The sequence below is a fragment of the Calypte anna genome, chromosome 1, assembly GCF_003957555.1.
Source record: "Calypte anna isolate BGI_N300 chromosome 1, bCalAnn1_v1.p, whole genome shotgun sequence".
Taxonomy (NCBI): Eukaryota; Metazoa; Chordata; class Aves; order Apodiformes; family Trochilidae; genus Calypte; species Calypte anna.
In genome coordinates, this window is record NC_044244.1 from 140718062 (window position 1) to 140739341 (window position 21280).

General features: G+C 48.3%; 2 protein-coding genes across 6 annotated transcripts in view; one reads left to right on the forward strand and one right to left on the reverse strand.

Moving 5' to 3' along the window:
• Window positions 1-873: 873 nt before the first annotated feature.
• ING1 (inhibitor of growth family member 1) lies at window positions 874-8677 on the reverse strand. 4 transcript variants are annotated; one of them, XM_030467312.1, is made up of 3 exons: window positions 8437-8452; window positions 7489-8198; window positions 874-2503 (listed from the first exon to the last, which is right to left on the reverse strand). In XM_030467312.1, exons 2-3 carry the CDS (start codon window positions 7628-7630, stop codon window positions 1800-1802), a joined length of 846 nt encoding a protein of 281 aa, XP_030323172.1. In that variant the 5' UTR covers window positions 7631-8198; window positions 8437-8452; the 3' UTR covers window positions 874-1799. The 4 variants fall into 4 exon arrangements, with proteins under 4 accessions (XP_030323172.1, XP_030323189.1, XP_008494113.1 ...); XM_030467329.1 differs by lacking the exon at window positions 7489-8198 and having other exon boundaries at window positions 8437-8677; XM_008495891.2 differs by lacking the exon at window positions 8437-8452 and having other exon boundaries at window positions 7489-8416.
• Window positions 8678-16326: 7649 nt separating this feature from the next.
• Window positions 16327-21280, forward strand: part of CARS2 (cysteinyl-tRNA synthetase 2, mitochondrial) — a 39997-nt gene continuing 35043 nt past the window's right edge. The window contains exons 1-2 of one of the 2 annotated variants that reach the window (XM_030469017.1): window positions 16327-16612; window positions 16730-16780. In XM_030469017.1, coding sequence (XP_030324877.1) covers window positions 16389-16612; window positions 16730-16780 — 275 coding nt within the window. In that variant the 5' untranslated portion in view covers window positions 16327-16388. The remainder of the gene's footprint in view (window positions 16613-16729; window positions 16781-21280) is intronic. The other variant, XM_030469018.1, reaches the window with a different exon arrangement.

The following is a 21280-nucleotide window of genomic DNA, read 5'->3' on the forward strand; positions in this document are numbered from 1 at the left end:
CAAGGTGATGCTGTGGCTTCTCAGTCCATCTTTAGAAAATACTTAAACCCCTTCAGCTGTCTTGTGTTTGACTGGATCCAAAGCTTTGCCTCCCCTACTTCCAACAGGAAGACCTGCTGGAATACATCAGGGAAAAGCAGCATCACCTCAGTGACAGGGTTTCTCTGTCCAGAAAGCAAAACAACACAATTATAAAGAGAACACTGTGCTCCAAAAATACCCAACCCCACCCAGCCTCCCGTATTCTGACAAGACTCAGGTCTGATCCACCAGAGCTCACAACCTTCACTTCCATGTCATTCCTGCTGCTGATCCCATCCCTTCCAAAGGCTCCCAGGAGGACAACAAGAGGATCGACTCCTCCAGCAAGGCAGGTGAGGAAAACAATCTGACTGAGCCCCCCTAAAACTACATGACAGAGGTTCTGCACACCCTGATCACAGCTGATGTATTTTTGTATGAGATGACCACAAAGAATACAAGTGCCTGCCCTGGAATGGCTGCAATAATATGCTAACCATCTTTCTGCTGCTAACAAACACAGAATAATTTATATCTGTAGTGTAAAAGCATGAAAACAACTGAACGAGACCAGCTCTATACTATTGATTTTTAGATAAATGGCCTGGTCTGGAAGTGACAGCAAGCACAGAAAGAGTAGAGTTGGATGGAAAGTTAAATGCTTGTTTTGGCTCCCCTGTGACCTTGCTGGCCATAAATTCTGTGAAGATTCACTGTCACAGCTGTAATTTGGTTACCACTACAACAGTTTCAGGCATCCTAGCAGAAGCTTGCTGCAGCTGCTGGTTAAAGACAGTTTTTTTTTTAATAAGCTATATGGTCATTAAACATGATTGCTAAAGAAGCAAACTGTCAAAGTTGTTTCATTTATTTCTTAATATCACAGCTGTACAATTTTCATACATAAAGCAGGAAATGCACATTGGTTACACAATGGCATTTAGCTGCATTTCCAAGTATAATACAGTAAGTGCAACTCCACTTTAAAATGTACATTTATACAACTTAAAGAAATTAAGGATTGCTACACTACTATCTGTGACAGTATAAAGCTTTGTTTATGTTAAGTCTTGTTACTAAACCACTTCCTGGTTAAATATAAAACATATTCAATCATTTTAAAATGGCCCTTGTGGTACTTGGCCAGCATATAAAATATTTGTTGTGTAAAATTTAACCATTAACTTTTTCTTTTTAAAAAATAATCCTCTAAGCCTATTTAAACATTTCCTATTGAACTGTTATACTGACACTTTGTAGCAGGAACCAAATTTTGCCCTTCTTTTGTTTGCTCTTGCACTGCTTATCGCTGAAAAAAAATTACATTTGTAATGTATTGCAGCTTTATTCAGATACAATCAGATGGCTAAACTATTTAACAATTTTGCTCCAAAGGTAAATAACATTCTTCAATAAAGAAAACGAAATTACATTTCAGAGATATTTAGCATCAAAATTTTAATGGGAATAGTGCTACCAGCACTGGAAAGAAAAGAAAAAGAAAGTATTAATTTATCTTTTAAGACCCACCCGAATATTCTGTTTAAACTCTCATAACTTTACTTTTGGAATACACTGGTCCACAGACCACAGAGTTGTTACAGTTTACCAAATGAAAAACAAAATTGCTTATTGCCGTCCCTATAACAGGAATGGTTCAGTTTTAAACTTCCTTTAAAAATATACATTTTACAATCCTTTCACCTCAACAAAGGTGACACTGACAATAAATACACTGGTTTGGTGGTTTTTTTTCTTCGCTATGAAAAGTCTACAAACTACCTGTTGTAGGCCCTTTCTTTTTTAGACTTCTCCAATGCCTTGTCCATAGTTTTCTCGTTTTCTCCTCTACATTTGGGGCAGTACCATTTGCCCTTTGGTTTATGATTGAGTCCCACACAGGAAAAGTGAAACCACTCAATGGGGCACTCATCGTTATCGCATCCTATCATTTCTCCATAGGAGACTTGGTTGCATAAGCAGTATGTTGGCTCGTTGGGGTCAATGGGAAGGTCTGGGGGAGAAGCTTCCCTCTCTGCTTTAGCCTTGGATCGTTTCTTCTTCTTGGACGTTTTTGCTTTCTTCTCCTTTGGAGTTCCTGAGGTGATATCATCGTGATCGTGATTATTAGAAGCGTTCTCTCGGTTCTCGTTATTTCTTTGCCGCCTTGATCTCTTATTGTTGGGCTTTTCAGCCTGCGTGATTGTCTCATTCTTTGACTTATCCTGGCTGGCTTTCCCACTGTTGCCAGTGGTATCATTAGTCTCTTGACAAGTTTCAAACAGTTCCACATGGCTGTCCACTTGCCTGGTTCTGTTCTCAACGAGCTCCACCATCTGACTGACGATTTGGATCTTCTCGTCCCCCAGTTCCTGACTCCGAATCAGCGCTCTCTGTATGCAGTGCAACATTCTCCTCTTCTGCACTGCATCTGTCTCTCGTTTAAATTTTTCATAGTAGTCATCCAGGTCCTTCAGAATCTCTGCAAGAAAGAAATAAAAAATATAAACATTTTCAACAAGGAGAATGGTGAAACAAAGCCTTCCTGTGTTTTTCCTTCCCCTCAGCAACACCCTTTTGTAATGCACAGAGCTGATCAAAGGCAGATTCCGCCAAGCTGGTACCTGACAAGGGGCTCGTGACTCCAGCAGATTTACTTTTTTAACAGTCAGTTCCACAGGAATTGAATGCAAATGCTGATTTAGGGGAAAAAAGAAAAAAAGAAAAAGAAAAAAAAGAAAAAAAAGAAAAAAAAAAAAAAAAAAAGGACTAAGTATAACTTCTTGCTGTGAGAAGTTAGTTTAAAATGTATCAGTACTTAAAAAGAAGTTCCAAACTTAACTGTACAAATTAATAGATTGTTTTTGTGGACATTTTCTCTATAACAACTTTAATATTTTTAGTGAATGACTGAGAGTGAGGGAAAGAGAGTGGGAGAGAAAGAAGGCACAAACCAGTGAAGAAATCAGATGCCAAGTTACTAAATAATCACTGTCATACTTGACAGATGATGCAGAAGAACTCCGAACACACAGAGCTGGGCTCTAAGCTATGGCAAATTCCATCTGATACCACAGAGTTATTTTTGCTGAAAATGTGAGGCAATTTAAATCCCTAAAATTAAAGGATTAGGATTACAATATCTAGGATGTCTAGATTATTCCAACCTATAGTTCTGTGAAAAACCTCTCACTTACTTTTTAAAAACACAGAAATATAATCTTCATTAAATATTTATTGCAAAGGAGATGAAGAAGTTGGAAGATCACATTAAAGATGATATGCAACAACTGGAACAGCTGGAGCCTTCAATTTAAAACACTGAAAATATGTTATCTCTTGAACTGCACCCCAAGGGTTGTTTCACCAGTATGTGAGAAAGAACACTGTTCAGGTGTGGTTACAGTTCCAAGAACTGTTCTCAATACCTCTTTTCAAACTTTCCCTACAATACTCAAATCAACTCAAACATATGGGACACTTGGCAGTAAGTCCTCAAAAACATGCAAAATGCTTTTTCTGCATCTCCTTTCTTCTCTGATTTTCCCTTTCTCATAGGGCAGAACATTCTGTCCTAAGGAGATATCAGGATCTCATATACATGCAAATGATACTACCAACACTGTTTCTGGATGTCATAAACATGAACCTTTTTTTTTTTTCCTGAATTTAGGAAGAAAATGCAATAGTGGCAATTTACATAAGCAGCTAACAGTTATCTTGTGATTTAGGTTCTCTCTTGCCTGGGGAGACTTTTTAAATACATGCATTCCAAATTTCTTGTGAAGACACAGAAAGTTTACGCATGTTTTACTTTTGTTTTTAGAGCTGCAGCCTGTGTTTCTCACATCAGCACAACCTGTCTGACCAAAATTAATATTTTGATGCTATTAACTATCCTCAGCAAATGCCCTTTTCCTATCCAAAAAAACCCACAAAGAAAAACAGCCAAAAAAACCCCCAGAACACACACACCCCCAAAACACACACTCCTATCACCTAAAATCCCTCAAATGTACAGAAGATTAGGCATTCAGAAAGACTAAAAGTATAGTGTTTGTTATTTTCAGTGGCTGGAATGCAGTTTTATGCTCTAGGTTGTAGCACTTGACTGATCCATTAGTTCAACCCATCTGAAAACTGGTATGCAGGCATCTTTCATTAAGAATACTCTCTCAATACTATAAAATAATTAGTGACTTAACGACTTTAAGTCAGGCAGCTTCAGTTCTAGCACTGCACACATACACATGAACGCTACAGCACCACACTGCCTCCTGAAACTGCTGTGTTACTCAGAAGAAACGTTTGGCTGCAAGAATTTCTTTACCGAGAGAGTAATCAGGCATTGGAATGGGCTGCCCAGGGAAGTAGTGGATTCTCCGTCCCTGGAGATATTTAAGAAGAGACTGGATGTGGCACTCAGTGCCATGCTCTGAAAACCGCAAAGGTGGTTCAAGGGTTGGGCTCGATGATCTCTGAAGTCCCTTCCAGCCCAGCCAATTCTATGATTCTATGATTCTATGATTCTGTGAAAGGGCTGCCGAGTGCATCCCCGGGCACAGACACCTTCAGCATGTCAGACACCGTGCGGGATGATGCGCTATTTCACAAAGGCAGGCAAACAGAAAGGGCTGCTTAGCGTCAGTGCGGGAACCGCGTTTCTTCAGGCAGTGTCCAGCTAGAAGCAGCAGCCTGACAGCTGTCTACTACAGCTCGGAGGAGGATTGCACCACCGCTCCTCACAATTCCCAGCCCTAAGGAGGCTGTTTGTGGGAACTGCTTTTCCCCTGGCGTGCTGGTAACAGAGAGACCGGGAAGCAGATTTTCACGCGATCCGCGTGTTATGCAATTGTTCACCCCCAACACCACAAACCACATTCACATGACAAAAAAAAAAAAAAAAAAAAAAAAAAAAGAAAAAAAAAAAAAAAAAAAAGTTCCGTATATTGCCAGAGCTTTATTCGCTGGACAGTTCCGTAGCCCTCACACAGGGGCTGAGACACCGCCGTGATGGCTGCGTGCCCACGCACCCTGAAGCCCCCTCCTACACCGCCAGCACCACCGGGCAGCTCAGGCTCCCGCGGGGACAGCGAAGGCGGGAGACACCTCCGCGGGCAGGAATAGCAGAAGCCACGCCGGCACCTCTGGGTTCCTCCGCCTCCCGGCCAACTGGACTCTACCCGCAGAGGCCAGCGGGCGGCGAACCGGCGTGCGAGACGCGGACAAACAGCCAACCCAGCCTGGGGCGGGCCCGGCCGCCGCCGCCCCACCCCTCTGCAGCACCTCCCGCTGCCTCCGGGGCCGCCCCCTCAGCCCCCGCCCGCGGAGCTGTGGTCGCCTCACCCCTCGCCGAGCCCTGCAACCCGCGTGTTCCGCGGCCCGGGGAAGGCAGGGTGCCAGGCGCCGCCATCACGGCTCGGCGGGCCCTAACAGAAGGCAACTCCCGCACGCCCAACCGGGCAGCGGCCTCGTCCCGCCGGGACAAGGGGTCCGCCTTCTCCTAGCAACCAGCGCGGCGGTAACGCCCCGGACGTGACGGCGCGGCTATTGTTCTCCGGCAGGAAATCGGAGGCTTCTTCACTCCCCTTGCTCCCCCCCACCCCCTCCGGTTCGCGGCGTGACAGGGGAGCTAGAGGAAGCGAGGGAGGTGGCGGCGGCGGCAGGCAGAAGGCGGAGAGAGGGCAGCAGCCCGCCCACACTCGCGCTTATCAGAGCTGCCGAGGGCGAGAGCCCGCCCCGGCTGGCCCGGTGTTCCCAATCGGAACCAGAAAGAACCAGAAGATTAAAAAAAAAAAATTTAAAAAAATTAAGGAAAAAAAAAAAAAAAAAAAGGAAAAGCGGGCGGGCGGAGAGAGATGGCGCCCGCCCCCGCCGTAACCACCGGGCCGCTGCGGAGCGAGGGGAGGCGGGAAGAGCGGCGCCCCCCGCCCCCAGCACACGTCAGTCACGCTCCCAACGCCCAAGGTTGTCCTGCCCGCTGCTGCCGCCTCAGCCAATCGGAGCCCGCGGGCCCGGGCAGGCAGAGATATTCAAATCAACCCCACTCAAAAGTTGCCTCTCCAGACGTCACGGGGAGGGGCGGGGCGCCAGGCGGAACAGCCCGACCCCAGGGCCAATCGGCGAGAGGGGGCGGGGCGCAGGCGGCCCCGTGGGAGAGTTCCCGCCTATCAGCAGCGTCGGGGGCGGGGCGAGCCGCGCTATGCTAACGAGGGGCGTTGATAAAAGCCGCAGCGACGCCGAAGCCCCGGCACAGCGCGGAGGCGCCCGCTGCAAGTGCTGCGGTGTGCCCGGCACGCCAGGAGTGAGCTGCCCGCCCTGCCCTCCGCTCTCCTCTCCTTGCCCCCTCCCCCCCCGCCAACGCCTCCCGGGGAAGTTTCCCCCGGCCCCTTACCCCAGGGAGCGGGCCGGGCTCCCTGTCAGACTGCCTGGCATAGCGGCTGAGGGAGCGACCAGGGCTCGCTGCCTACCGCTCTTCTAAGGCCACATGCAGGGGGGAGCGGGGCAGTACGCACACCGAAGGAAAAGGGGGTCCTCTACACCCTCGACCCCCCCCACCCTCGACCTCCCCGTTGTCACCGCTGCCGTGGGCACCGAATAAAGGCCTCCCCTCCCTCCCCCCCCTTTGCCGAGCGGACACAAGCAAGCAAGTGACAAAGCTACCCCGAGCCCCTCACAAAGTGGCCTCCCCTTGCCGTCCCCTTCCCTCCGCCCGGGGGGCATGGGGACAGCATGCCCCGGAGCGCCGGCAGCACGGGGAGGTGGGAGGAAGGGGGCATTCCAGCCTTCAGCACATCCGTAAAGCCGACCGTATCACACACACCCCCCCGCACACACCACACGCCAGTCCCGTCTCCCCCCCGCCCCACGGAGCGAGACTGTTTTACGGGGTGAAACGAAACCCACCGAAAAGGGAGCGAAGAAAGCACACCCTGCCCCCCACTCTCACCGAACCCCCCTCTCCTCCCTCCTTCCCTCCCTCACTAGCTGCCTCTCTCCCCTACTACAGCCATAATGAATACTGTACATTCCTAAATGTTGTGCTGTAATCTTTCCCTCTCTGCCCACCCAGCACTTTCTTCCGTACCCCCAAACCTTTCCACCTCAGCCCCACGGCCGGGGACGGCCCCGCTTTGTGCACCGCACACCCCACTTCCCTGCCCCCGCCTTCTTGGCCAGCAATTTACACAGAAAAGCAGAGTCCTTGCTTAATAAGAGAAGCTGGAGACCTTTTGTTCCGCCCCATGACAAGAGCTAACGCTGCAGATCAGCCCCTCTCTCCCCTCGGATATCTCCTCCTGGCTTTCTCCCTCCTCTCACCTCCCAAAAATAAAACTACCATCTCTGTGGGGTGCAGAGGGGCAAACGGAGCCGAGGCTCAGCTCTGAAGAAAAGAAAGACACCCTCCCCCCTTGAGCCCCATACCACACACACAGCCGCACACACACATATATAGAAAGCACTTACCTTGATATTTGGCGTCAATTTCCCTCATCAAGGAGACATTTCTCTGCAGATCGAAGGGCATAGACTCGATGGAGTCCAGATAATCCTCCACATAGTTCACTAGGTGAAGCTGGTCTCCGTTTGCAGGACTCAACATTTTCATCCGGCAAAGAAAAAAAAAAATATCCTTCCCCACACCTCTCTCTCCCTGACTGTGTGAGAGCAAGTGCTGCTCCCTCCAAAGACGGTAACCCCGATGAACGGCTCACTCCCTGCCCACCTCTCTCTGTAGCTTCCCCCAAAAAACGAGAGAAGCTACATCTGACTCCTCTTGTGTGAAACAGAGGGAGAGAGACACACACACACACCCTCCGCTAGTCCCCTACAGCCAGCAGCAGCTGATTGAATGGCTGTCGTTGTGGGTAATTCACGAAGGAGGTGGTAGGAACAATCAGAGGGATTTGTGTGTGTGTGTGTGAAGGGGAGGGGGGGGGGAGGAAGGAGGAGGAGGAGAAAAGAGGGGGGGTTTAAACCAGCTCCTCCGAAACAATCTGGAAACAAAATGTGCTCCGCAAAGTGTCTGTCAGAAGCAGCAGCAGCCCCTCTGCATGCGCCAGCGCCGCTCTGCTCCGCTTCTCCTCCGCTCCCCCCTTCCCCGCTTCTCTCCTCACCGCCGCCGCCGCTGCTCCCCGGTGATATGAACGCAGCCTTCCTCGCTCCTATACGCCGCACTTGATCCAACGTGGAAAACCCAAATACCAGTTTCAAACACTTGGGAAACATTCAGCCCCGCCACGCAGGGCGCATGCGCACCCCTCCCAGCCCTGTATACACACACACATACACACACACACAGGCACAGGCACACTCACCGCGCACACACACACTCTCTTTCCCCCTCCCCCTCCCGGAACCGCGGCGGGGAGATCGCTCCTCTGCATATTCATCGTCCCTCCTCCCCTTACTCACGTTTGGGGAGGGGAAGGCGGCAGGGATGCGGTCGTAAGCGAGCGGGTGGGCGGCTCGCTGCTGGCGTAGGCGTGGGGAAGGAAGCCCCCGCGGCCGGAGACAGAGGGGGGAGCGTGTCTGTGGGGGGGGGTGTTGTGTGGAAAGCGGAGGCTCTGGTGAAGTTGTGAGGAGAACGGCCCGCAGGGAGGCTTTGAGGGCAGAGTGCGCGGCGTGGGGCCGGCGGGCTGCCGAGCGGGGGAAGTTGGATGCTTTAGCGGCAGGGCACGGACTTTTAGAGGAGTCTCTCGCTTTCTGCCAGCTGCTGGCGGAGGCCGCGCTCACCCTTGCGCAAGGAGCAGCTCCGAGAGCTTTTCCTAAAGAACAGAGAGAGGGAGGGGGGGGGGGGAACGCAGTGAGAACCGTGCGACGCCACGACGGTGGCACCGCCACCCCGCTTTGGGGGCAGGGCTGTACCCGGCGCGGCGCCGGACGCTGAGGAGAAACGCTACCTCCCGCCTCCCTCCTCGGCAGGCAGCCGCATCCATCATCCCCCGCGGAGAGTGACACCCGCCCCAGCCAATCACCGCTTCCCTCATGTCCCGCCCCGCAGCCTCTCGACCAATCCTCACCGGGCGGGAGGGAGGGGGGGCGGGACCCGCTGTGACAACGCTACCAGGGATACCGACCGCGGCAGAAGGGGCGGTAACGTGCGGGCGGGGGGAGGGAGCTAGGGGGCGGGTGAGCGCATGCGCACTCCCCGCAGCTGGAGGAGAAAATGGCGCCGTCCGTTAGGGACTAGCGTTGACTACATTTCCCAGGGGCCCCCGGGAGGCGGCGCATGCGTGCTGGCGGGCTTGGCGCTGCGCCCCTTCCCTCCCTGCGGCTCTATGGAGCGGCGCTGCCGCCAGGGAAAGGGCAGAGAAGCGGCTGGGAAGCGCTACGGGGCGGTGCCTTATGGAGTACTCAGGCGGGGGGGCTGCTCTGGCTTTGCCCGGGCCCCTGGCGGAGAAAGCTCTGAGCGGCTCCGCTGAAGAAGAAGACGAGGAGGAAGGGGCCCTCGGTAAAGCCCCGTGCCGCTCGAGTTGTCCCCGGCGGGTTGGTCCGGGAGTCGTGAGGGGGAGCCCGCTGCCGGTCACCTCTCTCTCTCGTGGCTGGGGCTCGCTGGGGGCTGCACGACTTTGAAATTGTTGCTTTGGGCGTTCATACCCCAGCAGCCGCCCTACCACGGGCCGGCCGGACATCACACCTTCCCTCTTCTCCCCGGGCTGCTCCGAGCCCCCTGGGACTGCCAAGTCCATCCTCTCCTCCCTCCTTTCCATGGCGGGAGCCACGCTTGGTGGCAGGGCTGGGAGTGCTTTCATCACTCGATCCGCTGCCCACCCCGCTCCCCCCGCGCTTGGCGGATCTCCGGGCCCCCAGCCCCCCCGCCTCAGGAGGAGGGACGGGGGCTGAGGGGAGGCGGTGGCAGCCTAGCCCCGCCCATGGGGCCGCGCAGGGCGGGCTCCGGCTCGGCGGGGTGGAGCGCCGGGGTTCTTATCTCATCGGGGCGATCTGTCGGCGTGTGCTTGACATTTCCTCTCGGGAAGTCCCTGGAGCCCTCAGGCACGCAGGACCGGCAGTGTCGAGTAGCGAGGAGTGGGGAAGACGGGCCTGGAAAACCTGCGGGTTTTCCTCGGATCCAGCGAAGCGAAATAAACGCGCGCTTTCTGCTTTTTTTGTTTGGGGTTTTTTTGTGTGTGTTTTTTGTTTGTTTTGTTTGTTTTGTTTTTGTTTTTTTGGTGTTGTGGGGTTTTTTTTGTTGTGTTTTTTTTTTGTTTGTTTGTTTTGGTTTGGGTGTTTTTTTTTCCGTTGTTTTTTTTTTTTTAAGCGTCACCGGCAATCCCCTAATTTCGGGGAGACTGAGTCATCGTTTCTAAACGCTCAGACTTGCCGGTGCAGTCGTTGTTATTGAGGCACCGCTCTTGTGCTTCATGTTGCAGGGAGCAGAGGGAGCGACAGCCTGACTAAGGACCTCAGCATCTTAACCCCACTGAAGGATTTCTGCTGCTGTCATCAACTTGGTGTCTGAACGCCCTGGATGAGGTTTTCAGGGGAGCACAAGCAGATATTTACTGATCCCTGCAAAGGGAGCCAAGCATGGAAATACTTACGAGGAACAGAGCTGATATTCCATAGCGTAGACTATGCCCATTTTGAACTGACTACTCCACTCCTTCAGGCATATTTCAGGCAGTGGCTCGTTTTCTGAGGATACCTGTAAGCTCTCCATTCTTCCCCTCATTTTCTGTTGCCATGAGTTGCTGTACTTGCTGATGTGAACCTCAAGAACCTGAGATCTTAAGTATGCAAATGATGATGAGTACTATGGCATCTAGGCAGCACTCCAAGCTGGTGTTTCTGGACCTGTGTGCTCTGGTTTATGGTGGGATCAAGGGGGAGTTTTCTAGTGGCACATCTAGCCTGGGAACACCTAATTCTAAATTGTTGTCACCACCTTGGTAGTTAGAGACTGTTTCACCCCTGCCTTGAAGAAGCTGAGCCACTCTGAGCAATTAGAGGTAGTTAACAGTCCCCTGGGTAGTGTGAGAACCCAAGCCAGTAATTATGACTCAGTCGAGACAAGACATCTGAAAAGAATTCAAATGAGTCCCAAAAAAACCTCATTCTTGCAAAAAAGTTCACCACTATACTAGACACACAGTAGTAATTACACAAACAAATGAGAAATCATAAAAGTACCTGTCTGTTTACTAAACAAGCATTTCTGTCCCTTCTTACGGACAAAAAATAATTAGGAAAATAGAACTTTCAGCTGTGGCCTGCTACTCTTCATTAATATGCTCAATAGTATTGATATGCACTGAAGATAGAGAGCTTGGTATCATCCTCCTCTTACAAGTGCCAGCTTCCTCTGTTAGCCTCATATGTTGCCAGAAAAGCAACAGGGGGGAAAAATATAAATATGTAAAAATAATAAATATATATTAAAAAAATATAATTGGACTTTTCACAGGTCATACAGAAAGAATGTGACTGAGCTCACCTGAGAATGCATTTGGTAGACACTTGGAAGTTCCCAGAGATGATTCTCAATGCTTTGTTGTAATCAAATCTACCTGAACCCAGAAGTACCTATTCTCTGTATACACAGACACACACCCCTTTTACACTCAGCAGAATGTTGGCCATCCTTTAGGAAATGGGATGGAGGAGCAGCAAAATCAGGCATATGTGTACATCTCTAAAATCTCTTGTAAAGTTTTGGAATATGTGCCACTGACACCCATTGCTCACCTCTGCTTCTTTCCCTCCTCCTGATCTACTTGTTTTTTACTTTAGCCTCTTGCATTTGAACTGCAATAGGTGGGAAACAGGAGATTCTGAATGAAGTTTCTGTTCTTTTGAACTAGGGGCCTATTTCTTACTCTGGTGGGGCACTCACAAGTAGAAGCACAGGGATGATTGTCATGTGTCAGAGAAGTAAGAAAGTTGGGGGGGTTGATTTTCTTCCTGTTTTCTATAAAGTATCTAGCTCTCCTCCTCCTGCTGCCAAGCCCCTTTGCTCTGATTACAATAAATCTTTTCTGTTTAGAACCCAAGATCTTTGTTTTTTTTTGTTTTGTTTTGTTTTTTGGTTTTTGTGGTTTTTTTGTTGTTGTTGTTGTTTGTTTGTTTTTGTTTTTTTTTTAATTTACTGAGGCTGTTACCTTTCCAAAGATATAAACTTAGAGCAGTGGAAATCAGGGGAACAAATACCCAGATCAACAACTCAGGCAACAACTGTGTAACATATATGTTACATATATATATATATATTACATATATCCTTCATCTAAGTATTCTAGTAATTATGGTTGTCCTGGTCACTGATTATTCCATTTCACCATCACAAATATCAGAATTCTTAATATAAGGAAGATAAAATCCCGGACCACCAATATGTTCCCCAAATACAGGTACTGAATATATGAGGGTAGTTGGTATAAGCAATTCTGGCTGCTTCCTTTCTCTTACTTGCCTTAGTTGAATATTGCTGTATGAAATACTATTTAATTTCTTCAGTGGTGTCTCTGTTTATTAGAAAATAGTGTCTTCTGATCATTAGTCATTATACTTCATAGGTACAGACATATCAGATAACTTATTCCTTCCAATAATTGCTGGTTTTCACCATTTAAAAGCTTAACCCCTTTTTTTAGTTACATATGAGTTAGGTCTTTTTTTCCTTGTCTATTCTTTATGAGGCTATGTTCATATTTACTGGATGATGATTATAGAATTTTACAAGTCTAATAATTTTGTGTAGGCTTGAAGGTTTTGAAACAAAACTGCAAAAGGTTAACATGTAAGAGGAACAGAGCTGAGGTTTGCAAGTATGAAGACCAGCAGACAAGTCATAGTTCACACTTTCATGCAATATGCATTACCTCTTCACTGGAAAGTGTACACCATTTATAGACATTTGGGCCAGAAATACCCATTCATGTCAGCAAATATGTGGGATTAATGGATTCTAAAATGTGGAGAACAAATGTAGCTGAGTTGGTCCTTTTTCTGCATCCTAGTAAAGGCTCAAGAAGACTAAGAAAGGCAAGTCAAAATGTGTCTGTTATTACAGACTAATACAGAGCTTCAAGAGAAATTCTTCCCACTGCAGTGGATTTAGCTCATCTTTGCTTTTTGTTTGTAGTTTCTCTTTACAGCCTTCCACCCCTTATTTTCTCAGGGTCAGCTTCCTTGCCAGGCTGCTGAACTAGAGTCTGACAAGAAGGGCCACAGGTACTGGAAATGTGCTTTAGGTAACACAACAAATACAATGTTTCTCCCCTGTCAAAGACAGTGTGGTTTAATTTTTGTTGGTAGAAAAAGGCAGCATTTTAATCAATGGGGGGAAAACTGTAAAGCCTTATGAAGCATGTATCTCCTAATTATAAAACAGAAAGAAAAAGTGAACTTTTAGCTTATTTATTTACTTATGATACAAAACATGCTCTTTGATTTTCCTACTGATCTTACCTCCTGGGGGCAAATCTTGTTTGTAGTCACAGTCTGAATAGCTGGGACCGGAAACTGGAAAAACACACGAGGAGCATTGTGAGCCTGAACCCCCCAAAGATCCTCCCTGCTCATCCCAGAAACAACATTTTTACCTGAAGCTCAGACAGACACACCTCAGTGGGATTTTGGTCAAGAGACCTACCACTCTGAAGACTACACCTCCTACTAGCTGCTCAGCAGAAAATGCAGAAGTAACAGGCCCAGGGTGGTATTGATTTGGTGTACCCTGGCTCCAGCTGCTGGCAGCCTCTGAAGGCATTTTCTTCTCTAGGTGGAAGCAGAGATGAACCTTCTGGTGGGGACACAAAATACTTTGCTGCTATTCTGCCTCTTTGGTATTTGCATCGTCTCATTCCATGTGTCCCAGCTCAGGAATAATGGTGTCAGGAAAGGCGGTAGGTATGGGTGGCATAATGTAGAGGTGTGCTAACAACCACAGACTGATTGTTTCTGAGAATGTCAGTATTTTTAAGACACATAATTTATGTTTCTAATCTATTAGGATTACTAATGCTTTTAATTTTAAACTGTATTCTTGTGGTACCTCAGGCATTTGATAATTGTGGCCTTTCCTAGACTTAGAAAGTTATGTTTTATAGCAGGACATAAGAGGTTTCTGAACTAAAAGCTAACAGCCAATCTGGATAGCACAGCCACTAAGCCTTCTGAAACCATTGGGGAAAGGAAAAACTCCTGCATTCTTCTGATCTGTCGGCAGTTTCATCCATGATAACTAAACCCAGAATTAAAGCTAAAAAAAAAACATTCAATGTTTCTTAGTATTGATTTGGACTCCGTCAAAGTGCTTGGCACGGTGCAGAACAAAGAAGGCAACAGAGTTAATGACAACTCTTAACAAGATGTGTGTTGAAGGGCAAAGACATCAAAACCAGCTCACTATGGAAACTGAAATAATTGGCTTGTGAAGCTTCCTGAGAAGCATAAAAGCAAACATTTACAAAGATTATTAGCTGGTATCTTCAGTTTCATCCTAGCTAGTCTCAAATTAGCAAGCCCATAAAACAGGTTTCTCATTTGATCAAAAAGTTAGGATTGTGAAATAAAAAAACTTCTGGAAAGTGCATATTAGGGAAAAAAGGAAACCTTTTTCACTGGTAGGGCTTTATATTTGATGCTCTCTAAAATGAATTGAGATGCAGACACACCTCTACTCTTACGTAAAAGCAATGATTTTAAATTACCATATTACATATGAGAAAAATACATCAAACCTGTCCCTGGCAGACAGAAGAGGAAACAATACAAGCACTTCTGTGAGGCAGAGGCAGACCTGTTCCCTGCAGCATCCAGTCAAAAGAGACCACAATTGCTCAGCATTACCTTCCTCCCAGAGGCCAGCAAGACAGCTGCTTTAGCAGGTGAGTAACCCGGTGATCTGGGAGACCCAGAAAGCCTCTGCTCACAACACCCTCCTCCTAGAGAGGAAGACAGTCAGGAGCAAGGCAGACAGCCCATGCTGGAAGTGGTGGTTCACTCTCTCTTCTCATGGGATGGCTGCAACTCGGAGCTAAGAGGCCTCAGCTTCAACACCTGCCAAGAGGACACTTCCTAAAAATGGCAGCAGATTTGTGGTACTCCTTGCCAAATGCTGGAGTTGATGTGGGTTCACAAAGGCCAGGGAAATTAATGGTAAGAGCAATCTACCACCAGAGGGTAAAAAAACACAGGAGGGGTGGGGAGGAAACCCAAAGCATTCAGATGCAGATGTCATTTAGTTGGAAGCCTAAGAGCTGGGAAAATGTTGTATCTGCTTGAAGTGTTCTTGCTTGTTTCCTTGGTGCCCGGTCATAGTTACTTTTGGAAGCAAAAATGCTAGTTAAAAAAGACTTTTGGCACCCTTATGTCTATTCTGTTGTACTTTTATTGCCTCCAGATAAGTAGCTGAGAATTTCCAAAGTGGCACTTCGGCCAGTTAAGTTCAGTGTCCTTTGTATCCTCTGAAAGAAAGAAAAAGAATCCGCATTAAGATGAGAAAAGTGTCATCAGGTAACACACACCCTTTGCCTGTCCTAACCCTGGAAAGGAGGCAGACAGACCTTGACAATCATCTGGCTAAAGCTTCACCGAGTACCACGGAGCATTTCATTTTCTAAAATATCTAAGTCGGGCAGGACCTTTACACAGGCATGTGGGAGTACAGAGCATCACAGAATGTTTTGGGTCGGGAGGGACCCCCAAGATCATCTAGTTCCAACCCCTGCCACGGACAGGGACACCTCTCACTAGACCAAGTCGCTTAAAGCCCCATCCAACCTGTATGGGCAGAAGGGGGGTTTTTTTGAGACTCAGTTCGCGAAGTCCGGTTCGGCAAAGTCACACCGCATTTCTCTTTCAGGAGCCAACGGGCTGCCTGCCATTCCCTGACCTAAAAGAGCCCCTAAAACAGACTCAACCTCCGTTTGACAGAATTAACTTGACACAGCGGAGACCACTGCGTTAAATTATCACATATTTCCTACAAAACACCCTTACTAACAACCTGCTTTTGAAGAAACAGCGCGCTGCCCGCGGTTACACCGAAGCACCAGGCTGCATACGCGTTATTTCGGCCGAATTCAAGCGGGGGCAGCGCCCGTCCCGAGCCCCGCACCCCCGGGCTCCCCAGACTCACCGCGGGGCCGCTCCGAAGAACGCCCGGACCGGGCTAGGCCGCCGCACGGAGCAGCGACCGAAAGAGGTGACCCCACGGCCCGGTCCGACCCCGCTCCCTACCCGCAGGCCCCGCCTCTTCCTGCCGCTCCGGCTGTAGCTACCCCCGCTCGCCTGTGCTGTTTCCCGGCACAGCCGGCGCGGCTGTCGCAGCGACAGGCGTAGCTGGTTGTGCTCTCCCATCGCCCCCTCCCAGCGGAGAGGCGGAGCCTCCGCTTGCCCGCCCGCGGCCGGGGGTTGTGGCCATGCTGCGCGGAGTAGTGTCGGCCGCCCGGCTGTTCGGTCCCGGACCGGGGAAGGCGGCGGAGCGGCGGTGCTGGTGCCGGTGCCGGTGCAGCAGCAGCAGCGCGGCGGGATGGCGGCGGGAGTGGGTACCGCCGGCAGGGCGGGACAGCGGGATCGTGGCTTACAACAGCCGGAGTCGGAGCAAGGAGCCGCTCCTCCTGGCCACGGAAGGGGTGGCGACCTGGTAGCGCCTCACGGGGCGGCGGGCGGGCGGGCGCGGGGCTGGAGGAGGGGGGTGCCGCGGCCTCCCATGCCGGACGGGCTGGGGGTGACGGGTGCGGTTTGCCTCCCTTCTCCGCAGGTACAGCTGCGGACCCACGGTGTACGACCAGGCGCACCTCGGGCACGCCAGGTGAGGCGCGTCCCGGATGGGGACGGGGTCCCGTTCTGCGTGGGCGCGGCGGCGGTGGGAGTGGGAGGCAGCCCCGGGGACAGACAAACTCCCCCGGTCCGGGTGACAAAGCCGGCTGGGAGCTTCTCTGTGGCGGCACATCGGGAGGCCCCGGCACATGGCCTGATGGTCCGCGCAAAGGGCACGGTAATTTTTACTATTCCGGCCCCAGGAGGAGCAGATCCCCCAGACAGAGACCCGATAGTGGGGTGGAAAGTGTTAAGAACGTGTGCCTGTTTTTTGCTAGGCAGGGCGAGTTGTTTGAAGTCGGATCAGCATGAGGATGCTTTTAAGGTTAACACAGAAAAGCATCTGTTTTTAAATATCTGGAGGACGATGTAGCTCTTCACATACTAACAGTGGCGTTCTATGTTTATGATTGTTTTCTGTGTCTGTGTTTATTTTCTATGTTTAGAAAGAACAACCAACAGAACAGTACTGTGTTTTCTTAGTAGGTTGTTAGGATAATTGCAATAACAAACCAGCTCCATTGTAAGTAATTTGCAAAAAAAAACAACCAACCCCAATGCTTTAAATACACCAGAGAAGGTTGTGGCCAGTTGTTTTAAAACAACACACCTGATGGGAAGACATGCAGGGTGCCTGTGAAGCTGAGGGGTGCTGCAGCAGCTCGGTTGCTCTTGAGCTCCTGTCTCCTGATACTTGAAAGAGCAACATGCATTGGGCTCCTTGAAAGAACACGGGTTTATAGGTAATTGCCATCTGTGTGAAGATTGGATGCTGTATATTTGAGTAATTCCCTTTTAATGTATGGCATTTCACAGCTTCTGCTCTGGTCTCAACTTTTTGCAGAAATTTGTGTTAAATTTTGCTCAGTGTTGAGCTGCTGTAGTACTGCACAACTTCCACTTCTTTAGAGTGGAAGTTTTCAAATGGCAATGATGTAAAAATACTTTTGGCAAACACCTTTTAAATGCTGCTGTGGTGATGGTTTTTTCCTCATTGTTTTAGTCCAGTTTTACCAGAAGACTAACCTAGCTTTTTACTGGTGATACAAAGATCAAGTAAGAGATATCTTGAATTATTTTCTTTGTAATTGGTACCTTCAGGCAAACTTTTAATGACTGCAAAAAAAGTATAGCAATTTGTGTATTTAAATATATTGTAATGCAGGCTATGTTACAGTTTTCCTTGAAATAATTACAGCTTAAAATCATAGCTGGAGACCAACTGTATACAAAGATGCTAACACCTTTTTTTTTTAATTCCGTCAGTGAGTCTGGGTTCTCTGGATGGGGTGTAACAGGGGAGGGAATTGCAGAGGTCTCCTGTCCCTAGGAGATAACTGATCAGTACTGTAAAACTAAATATATGTATATTTAAGCTTACTGATTTTCTGTTTTAGAGTATGTATGGTTCTTCAGATTGCTGAGGAAAAGACAGTATTTAATACCATAAAGAGCAAAATGAAAGTGAGGGAACAGCATCCACAGTGTCTATCTAGCTTCTTTCAGTGTTCTTCCTTTCTGGATGTATATATGGTGCTTTTATAACATAATGTTTCACTAATCAAAGGTTGTACTGAGGAAGGACAACTCCTTGCAGCAACCCGGGGATGTGGAGTAGAGTGTCTTGTACTGTCTTGTACTCTGGTTTTCTCTTTGCTAGAGCAGATACCAAGGGTTATAGTGGATCTAGAGTAGGATGTTGGCAGAGAAATTTTTATTTTTGGTCTTTCATCTATCTGTTGCTTTTGAATGTCTTTTTTTGTTGGTGGTTCTCCTTGTTCTCCTGCCTTCAGGGTTTTTCAATTAAAAGAGGGAATATGAAAGCCTTGTTCACTCTGCCTAGTCTCTTAGCATCTCTTTTTATCCTATGTCTAAGCTAACAATTCGAAGCTTTTCTGATATGGTGATATCTCTGTGCCACCTGGGTCTGACCTTCTACTTACAGATTTAAGAAAGAATAGTTAGGGCCAAATATTGCCTCTGGAGCTGTGAATCATGCAGATAGCACTCTTTCTGCTGCCTCTTTAGTGCCTTCACATGTTGTTCCTTGTAGCACTGTTCTGTGGCTCAGTGCCTGTGGTGTAGACCTTCCTGTCTGTCTTCTGATCAGTTAAACCATCCAGCATGTGAGGTGTTCCCTGTGCCTTCCCAGTGTCTTGTTGCTCAGCTGATTTGTTCAGGATGGTGGAACACTCTTGATTTGCCTTTTTAAAAATTTTTATTTATTTTTAAATTGTTTTGTGTTCCCTGTAACTAGGTCTGACTGTAAAGCTTCCATAGGCACACCTGAAAGGCATGCTGCAGATGGGGGTCTAGAGGCCAGGAAAATCATGGGGAAAAAGTATGAAGTCAAATGGAGTGATGGCTGTTGCTACAGTACCACTTTTGTAAAATGCCATTGTTTTGCAGCACTCTTGCAACATATTATTGTTAGAATTCCTTTTTTTCCCCTTCTTTCTACATTTGTTTATTGGCAGGCACAATAAATGCAGCAGGTGATAATACAGAAATGTGTGATGGAAATGAGCTTGAGGTCCTTAAGAAGATTTTGAAAAATCTTTTCCCTTCCTCCTTCCTTTCCATAAGGCTATGTGTCACGGTTTAACACTGGCCCGGCAATTAAACCGAATAACAGACGCTCTCTATTAATCTGTCTCTCCTTGATAGAGAAAGGAGAGAGAATAAGGGAGAGAGACTTATGAGTTGGAAACTAAACTACACAACTTTAATGAAACAGTAATGGTAAATAGGGAAAATTACTAAATATATACAAATATACAGGAAAATGGAAACCACATTCCTCCCCCCTCTCCCCCAATAACTCTCACGTCACCACCGAGGCTGTAGGGCAGCCCTGGGAAAGTCCAGGCTGGACTCCTGGAGTCGGCAGCAGTCGGGAACCGGAGGCAGGAACACACAGATATGGGCTGGCACGGATCAGGACCACAGGCAGATGAACAGACAGGATCCTTACAGGATGCCGGGTGAAGGAAGGGAAGCAGGAAAAGATCTGGCTCGGCCCACGTGATGCCTCAAATTTATACTGAGTGTGACGTATATGGGATGGAATACTCTGTTTGGTCAATTCTGGCATCTATCTTGTCCGTTCCTCCCTAAAGGAGGGTTCAGGTGGGGCCTCTGTGTCCTTGGCTCTGCATACCAGTCTCTAGCAGTAACTATAAACATCAAGTGTTATCAGTCCTAAAAGCACACACACTGCATGAGAAACTTGCTGTTAATTTCAGCAAATGCAACTAGTTACAAGGGACTTAGCTAAAGTACAAAAGTACAGAAACAGAAAACCACCTTTATCCTGGCCCAAACCAGGACACTATGTTACTTTTCCAAATAATCCATCTTTCTCTGGTATTTTGTGTTTCCAGACATCAGAATGGGTACTCTGTTCACCTTGATATAATATCCAAAGCTTATACTATGTGAGGAAAAAACCAGACTGGCAGATAATGCCATCTTTTCCCTCAGTTCCAAAACTGACTTTGGTTATGCTGATGTGAGCTGCAGCATGACTGGCATTCAGGTTCTTGGCTGAATACTCTGAAATAAGAGTAAACCCAAGCACAAGAGGAGATTTAATTCAGACCCTTGTGCCTTCTCTGCCAACCCCATGAGTGAGGGGGGGGTTCTTTTTTAATTTTCAGTCCTGAAGTGTTAAGGACCCCCTGCCTTCTGAAGAGTCAGATCTGCTTGGGCTCTTGCAGTGTTTATTCCACTAATTCAATTAGAAGATCATAGGAGAGTGCAAAATCTGTGTCTCCTCTGGGAACCAAGACTGCAGGGCTGTTAAATCTAATATCAAGCATTTGATGCTGGCATTGTTTTTTTAATGGGTTCCAAAGATCTATTTAATATTCTTATGGAATCATGTCATAGAATCATAGAATCATAGAATTGGCTGGGTTGGAAGGGACCTCAGAGATCATCGAGTCCAACCCTTGAACCACTGCTGTGGTTACCAGACCATGGCGCTGAGTGCCACATCCAGTCTCTTTTTAAATATCTCCAGGGATGGAGAATCCACTACTTCCCTGGGCAGCCCATCCCAATGCCTGATCACCCTCTCCGTAAAGAAATTCTTTGTAATATCTAACTTAAACTTCCCCTGGCACAACTTAAGACCATGCCCTCTTGTCTTGTTGAAAGTCGTCTGGAGAAGAGACCAACCCCCCCCTGGCTACAGCCTCCTTTCAGGGAGTTGTAGAGAGTGATGAGGTCTCCCCTGAGCCTCCTCTTCTCCAGGCTGAACACCCCCAGCTCCCTCAGCCTCTCCTCATAGGGTCTGTGCTCAAGTCCCTTCACCAGCCTAGTTGCCCTCCTTTGGACCCACTCCAGCACCTCAATCTCCTTCCTAAACTGAGGGGCCCAGAACTGGACACAGGACTCAAGGTGTGGCCTCACCAGAGCTGAGTACAGGGGCAGAATCCCTTCCCTGGACCTGCTGGCCACGCTGTTCCTGATACAGGCCAGGATGCCA